The sequence below is a fragment of the Capsella rubella genome, unplaced genomic scaffold (genome assembly GCF_000375325.1).
Source record: "Capsella rubella cultivar Monte Gargano unplaced genomic scaffold, Caprub1_0 scaffold_2, whole genome shotgun sequence".
NCBI lineage: Eukaryota > Viridiplantae > Streptophyta > Magnoliopsida > Brassicales > Brassicaceae > Capsella > Capsella rubella.
Genome location: NW_006238922.1, coordinates 6,915,391 through 6,923,116, shown reverse-complemented (window position 1 = coordinate 6,923,116; position 7,726 = coordinate 6,915,391). Strand labels below are relative to the sequence as shown.

General features: G+C 29.9%; 1 protein-coding gene across 1 annotated transcript; it reads left to right on the top strand.

Annotated features, from left to right (window-relative positions):
• Window positions 1–5,984: 5,984 nt before the first annotated feature.
• On the top strand, window positions 5,985–7,241 carry LOC17894148 (inactive serine/threonine-protein kinase At1g67470). The gene has a single exon (XM_006300424.2). The coding sequence runs from the start codon at window positions 5,991–5,993 to the stop codon at window positions 7,239–7,241; it is 1,251 nt and encodes a 416-aa protein (XP_006300486.2). The 5' UTR covers window positions 5,985–5,990.
• The last annotated feature ends 485 nt before the right edge of the window (window positions 7,242–7,726 follow it).

Sequence of the window (7,726 nt, the reverse complement as noted above, 5' to 3'; positions counted from 1 at the left end):
TGTTTTGGAACAAATTACTAAAATATTTACTGTATTGTATAAATATTTGGTGTTTAATAGTATAGATTTGTACTATATGATAAAAAGAATAGTGTGTATTAATTGTACAGTTGTAAATTCGTTTGGTTTTAATATACGTACCCATTTATTGTACAGAAAAACATCTATAAATTAATACTATATAAATTAATAAACACTATAAATTAATAAAATTTGTTGGTCCCAAGTCGGGTCAATGTAAAAATTGACCAAACTCGATAAGACAATAATTATTTTGATACCTCCATGTAAAATAGTCTCAATAATATCATAAATTAATAATCACTCTATATATACATATAAGTAGATATATTAATATATGTTTTTAAGGTTTTATAAAAATGAATTTTGCTCCTAGAGTTCACCTCAAAAAATAATTTTATGTTAGTATTTTTTTAAACAATAATCTTGTAATATATATCATCACAAGTCATGAAAGAACCCATCCCTTTTTTTTTTTTTTAAAAACATGCAAAACCAGATTAACCCGATAAACTCAAACCAGCTAATCTTATTAGAACCAAACGATCAACATTAACAGCGGAAGACTTAACCAAAAATCCAATCCAATAAAACAATTTCATTAACTCATCAAGTTCAACCAAACTTTATTCCAAAACATGATCATCCTAACATGCTTCTAAATTCCATTCTAACACCCTAACAAATCCAACAATAATCTAAAACACCAATAAGCGCCTAGATCATCCTCCTCTCCTCGCCATAATTCCACAGGCATCAATCATCATATAAACAGCCAAACAAGCAAAGAAATCAATCAACCAATCATCAAAACACCCAAAACAATGATCAAACATGCTTAGATAAGCATGGTCATGCACTCACCTCTTAAACAAGAAGGAACAGCAACGAAACAGGGAAGAACAAGGAAGGATCTGCCTCCTCTAACACCACACAGCACGAATCTAGCCTCCACTAGCCTTACACCACCAAGATCAGCCACCAAACACCACCAAAAGACTCACAAAACCCTCAGAAAGCTCTAGAACTTTTCTCTATCTCTGAAAGTATTAAAAAGCGGCTGGAAAGAGACAAAACACGATTTTTCCCTCTTTTAAACACGACATAGGGTTAACCCAAACCAATAACCACACAATTTCGCAATTAAAATCGATCCGATCAAACCGAAAACATGCTGGTGTCGAGCGACACCCTTCAGTGGTGTCGCTCGACACCACCCAAACCGGAACACGGGCGTTACAAGTCATTAAAATAACAAAATTTTCTTTATGTTTTCAATTTTTAAATATGTATCATATTGTTAAAAAAACAAATATGCATCATATTCATTTTTCATATATAGGATGTCAAAAAAAATAATTAATGCAAAAGCATTTAATTAATTTCTCTTAAGCAAATAACAATTTAATAGCATTTATAATTGACTTTTGAGCGGAATAAGTTAGAAGCTAAATTAGCAATTTTCCAAAGAATTCTCAACGGAGAAATACACATTGGTGCCAGTCTTGATGCGATTTTGAATAAGAAAGCTAGCTTTCCTAAATACGATATTACATAAACACACAAATATTACCTCTTAAACATAAACATAAACACACAAAAATTACTGATAAAGAAAATATGACAAAAAGTTGTAAATTGTAAAATCAAATGTAAACTCAAAGCAAACTCACGAGTATGACTCCCACCCAAAAAAAGAAAGAGAACTTTATTAAAATTGACCAAAACACCTCTTATGGTACGCCGAATATCTTGGTATATCGACTATTATCCAATTTTTTAAACCTAAATCGTATGCTTTCTTCTAGTATTCATGTTCCTTAATCTACAATAATATGACAATATGAAAAATACATTTCAAGTCAAAGAAAAAAAAACAAAAAAAACCAAACTAAATATTATTCACATAAAGGAAGTACATGTTTGACTGTGGACAGATAACTACATAAAGTTTTTGGAGATTCAAGTAATGTGGCAATATCAAGATTAAATCTCTCTTTTAATTATCAACTATTATAAAATTTCTTGGATTCATGCATTTCTTTTTCAGAGCTACAAGAATGACAGTGATAAGATGTGAACTGAAATAAAATTAACTTTATTTGAAAAGCAGATGAAGATGAAACTTTTTATGGAAAATAAAAATCTAAGAGGATTTCTTGGATTTTTGAGACTAGTTTCAACCATAAGAACCAACAATGTACGTTTGCTGAACAAAAGTAACTGCATCACAAAATATGAACCTCGTGTGCAGTAAGAAGAACCCATTTTTCATTGTTTATTCCTCTCTATAAAAATTAATCTTATTATCTTTTTACCTGTCATTCAAGAAATCTTTGTTGAGAGGCTTTTATGTTATTATTGTTTAAGGAAGGTAAGTAAATCTAGTATATATATATATAATATAATAGATAGAATTATATATATACATTTATATATATTCAAAAGCTGAACTTATTCATGAATATATAAACAGAAATATATGGTAACAACTTTGACCTTTGAGCAGAATAAGTTTAAGACCAAATTAGCAATTTTCCAAAGAATTCTCAACGGATAAATAACGTTGGTGTCAGTTTTGATGCGATTTTGAATGAGACAAGACATAAACACACAAAAATTACTTATAAACATAAACATACAAAAATTACTGATAAAAAAAAAAGACATTACCTAAAGTAAATTTTTGGACAACTAGTACGTTTACTATTTATAATTGGGAGATTTGCACAACTAACCTTTATTATGATACCCTTTTCTACAAGTACCCTCTCTAGGTGTTTATTTTCAAAAATACCCTCTTCAATGTACAAATGACTAAATTACCCTCCTTTATTATAACCCATGATGAAAAAAGGAATATTCTTCCAACAAAAAGAATATTCCTTCCGAAAAATTTTGGGCAAAAATTTTCCCGCCAAAAAATTCCGACAAAAAATTTTCCCGCCAAAAAAAATTTCCCGCCAAAAAATTTCCGACAAAAAATTTTCCGCAATTTCTTAAAAAAACCTTGTAAATATTTATAAATCCCTTAAAAAATCCTTTAAAAACCCTTGTAAATCTTTTAAAAGTCATCCAAAACCTTTCAAAACTTGAGTAAACCTTTTAAAACCATTGTAAATCATTTTATAACATTTATAAACACTTGTAAATCCCTTTAACCACTTATAACCATGATAAATCATTTAATAAAAACTTTTGTAAACTTCTAAAACCCGTTAAAAACCCTTGTAAATCCTTAAAACCCATTTTAAAGAACTTGTAATACCTTTAAAAACTTTTGTAAACCCTTCAAAAACCTATGTAAACTTCTAAAACCCTTTAAAACTTCTTGTAAATCCTTTAAAACTATTTTTAGATCTGTGCATGCCTTTAAATATACTTTTAAATCCTTTTAAAAACACTTGTAAATCATTTTAAAAAACCTTTAAAAATCCCTGTAAATTTTTAAAATCCTTTAAAAATTCTTGTAAATCCTTTTAAAATTGTTATAAACTTGTAAAAACTATTAATAACCATTGTAAATCATTTAAAAACCATTTAAAAACCTTTGTAGGCTTCTAAAACTCTTTAAAAACCATTACAAATCTTTTAAAAACCATTTAAAAACTCTTGTAAATCCCTTTAAAAACCCTTGTAAACCCTTTAAAAACCCGTTAAAAAAATCTTGTAAACCGTTTAAAAAAATTTGGCGGGAAAATTTTGAAATTTTTTTTTTTTTTGCGGGAAAATTTTGCGGAAATTTTTTGGCGGATAAATTTTCCCGAGAAAATTTTTGGCGGGAAATTTTTTTCACGGAAACTTTTTTGGTGGGAAAATTTTGGCGGGAAAGTTTTTGGCGGGAAATTTTTTTGGGGGGGGGGGAATTTTCGGAAGAAATATTCCTTCCTTTGTGAAAGAATATTCTTTCAAATAGGGGTAAAATAGCCATTAAAAATTAAGAGAGGGCAAAAATGAAAATGGTAAAAAAAGAGGGTATTTTTAAAAGAGGGTATCATAAAAAGGTTATTGGTATCAATTTCTCTTTATAATTAGCAAAATTTCTCATTTTCAATATTTGTTATTGTTTGAGAGACTTTTAAACTTTCAACAAAATATATTAGTTACGAGTATGCCAGTTAGATAATTATATGATTTGTAAATTACATATTATTGTACAATGATAAAAAATATACTACATAATGTCATATATACAGCTTATTATCGTACAAATGTATATGCATAGTGTATACTATTCTATCTGTACAGATAAAAATACATAAACTTTTATACAATGAACCGTACAAATTAAACTATTTGTATTGATATATGTTAAACTATTTGTATTGAGATATGAATCGTTATTATGGAAGGGGAAAGAGTAGAAGAGAGTTCAGAATTTTATGGAGTTGCTTTGATTTATACGTAAACGAATATTTGATTTATATGTAAACGAATATGGATACAGATTTCAAAGTTATGTATTCAAAGAGACGAAGGATTTAACTGGAAATATAAATATTTAATATAAATAATTTATAATATAAATATTTAATATAATTTTAACTTTTTTTTTGCACATGTTGCAATTTGAATTTTTCAAAACGGAAATATAATATTCAACTACACTCAGTTAAATATTTTGCATAATGGTTTAAAATCATATAACTTTGACCAATATTAAAACCATGGTTAAATGAGCATATTTAAAATTTCAAAATATTATATTAAAAGGTTCAAATATATATAAATTTTTTTTTAGAATTTAAAGTATTGAAAATATTTTTTTGAAAACATAAATGTAATTTTGGAGACATAATTTTTATTGATAAAATATATTATATATCAAACTATGTAAATTTTAGATAGTTCACGGGTAGTTTGTTAAAATTACAATTATAATGATAAAGCGAGTTATGAATAATGTTTTTTAGGAAATGAATTCTGTTATGGGTTGGTCCTTTAAATATTATATTGTAAATATGTAATTTATACGTATATTCCTACTTCTACTACAAAATGGTCAAAATGAATAATTTATCGACAAATATTCGTGCTGTTAAATTTTTACCGTGTTTTTAATTGTATCAAAACTTAATATATTATTATTTACTCGGTTTTTCCTTTATTATTTCATTTAGATTTATTATGCAAATATATGTTTCACCGTAATCGCTTGCACTACAATAAAATTAAAATGTAACATATTTTAATCAGCTAAAGGTTATATATATGTAATTATTTCCTCCGCGCTGTAGCGTGGGTCCGAACCTAGTTTTAGAGTAAAAAAATAGAGTAATTCACTGAAACAAACAATGTTCTATTTTATAGTTACTCTATTTAAAAGAAAAAAATAGAGTAACTCTAAAGTAAAGTTTTGGGTAGATTGGCTCAACTGCGACATTCACGTTTGAAGTAAAGTGAAACAATGTTCTACAAGTTAAGGTGTAAGGGCATCATTATTGGTGGGATCTTAGAGGCTAAGATCCCCCGATTTTTGCAAAGGAAAGATCTTTTTTTACAAAGAAAATATCTTATATAAGATCTTTCCTTTGCAAAAACCGAGGGATTTTAAACTCTAAGATCCCATTGATAATGTTGGTCTAAGAGTGGGCGGGAGACTTAGAAAAGTCCAAGTCCTCTCAAGTCAACAAGAAGAATTAATATACCAATTAACAAAGAAAATAAAACATTTCCAATCAAACAAAAATTTAAGAAACGATAACAAAAGAAAACAGATCGAAGCATTAAATTTTCATATTATATCCATATGTGGTGTTTGATTCAACTTGCGAGTTCATATTATATCAAATATTTTGAACTTAGAATAGTCTAAGTCCCCAAGTACTCAAGAACTGAGTATCTTAAAAAATCTAATCTAATAAATATCTCATTTCGTTTACAACTCATTGCGTAAGGTCTTGAATCCTCTGGTTCATTTGATTTTTTTTTTCATGCTAAGTACTTTCTTTATTCGTTTTTCTTTTGAGATGGGTTGGCTGAGGAGTAAGAAGAAGAACAAGAAGCCAACAGAATCCGAGATATTAGCGAACAAGAGAGGGACGAAGTTGTTAGAAGAGCTGATAGAATGTTACGATGGCAAATCCAATCCCATCAAATTCTTCTCTACTGATGAGATCCTCAATGCCACCAACAGTTTCAGCGGATCTAATCGTCTATCCGAATTAGATGGTTATGGCTGCTACCACTGGACAGACTGGTATTCAGGTAAGAACGAGAACCACCCCAGAATACTTGTCAAGAAATTATATAGATACGCGGATGGAACCTTTATCCGGGACATAGCAGTATCATCGATGGTGAGTGGTCACAATAACTTTATGAAATTGGTTGGATGTTGTCTTCAGTCTAAAAATCCAGTCATGGTATATGATGGTGTAAAGAAACATTATCAAATAGATATAAGGAGAGAGACGTGGAAAAGGAGAATGAAGATAGCTGAGGATATCGCCACGGCTTTAGCTTACCTTCACACTGCCTTCCCTAGGCCATTCGTATATAGGAGTATATGTCGTGAGAATATCTTAGTGGATGAAGATGGTGTCGCGAAGCTAACTGATTTCTCTTACTGCGTCTCAATTCCACAAGGAGAAACATTTGTACAGGTTGAAAAAGTGGCGGGAATAAATGGTTACATGGATGATAAATACATGAGAAACCGCCTAGTGTCGGAGGAAACAGATATCTTTGCCATTGGAATATTAATGTTAAAGTTTCTAACGGGAAAAGAAATATTATGGATTTATGATGATGATGAAGAAGTAGAAGCTGAAGATGAAGGGTATGATGATGATAATAACTCTTATCACTCTGCAGCCATGTCGGATATCAATGATCTAAGAAGACAATTTTCAGAAGAAACTGAAAGTGAAGAAGAAGGAGAAGCTGTTGGTGAAGAGGATAATCATGATGACTCTGGAACCATGTTGAGGCCGGCTAATCCATCTTTTTTTAAACAGTTCAAATTCATTGAAGAGCGAAGAATGGATGAAGTCACAGATCAAGAAATGCTAGAAAAGATGGGTGAAATTTCAGAAGAAGAGCTTTCTCAAATGGAAGCTTTCAAAATGCTCTCACTGAGATGCGTCGGTCATAAAGGGGAAATTCCAACGATGGTGGAAGTGACCAACGAACTAAAGAAGATACAAAACATCTCTTCTTCTCCTATAGGTGAAACCACCCAATTCAACTCTCCCCAAGACGTTTCTTCCTCTTCCTAAGTCAAACACAAAGTCATTTTGCATGCCTGCCTTCAGGTACTTCACGAAATGTTTCAATGGGTTAAGTTTGTGCTGAAATTTACTTACATTCATGTTTGTTTGTATTGAGACCATTCTTATGCTTGTGTCTGTGTTTTGGGTTTGTTGACTTTGATCTATCCTTCTCTTTTCATTAATTTCTCCCATCTATATGATATTTTAATAAAAAAATATAACACAAATGATGTCAAAAGAAAAGAAGGGATATATATAACAGAAGTCGTATAACTATTATATTCTGAAGTACATAGTATCAGAAACCACTGTTTCATTAGATAATGATACTAAAGCTTCTAACCTGAAAAGAAAGCTTTTTGGGCAAACGAAAAAGAAGAATGGTTAAGGTGAAGATTATGGTACTGATAATGAATATGAAAGTAAGATGAGAAGACGTCTTCAGAATTGGCTGTCAAGATTAAAGGAAGAGATTGGTGGTATTTATTAGA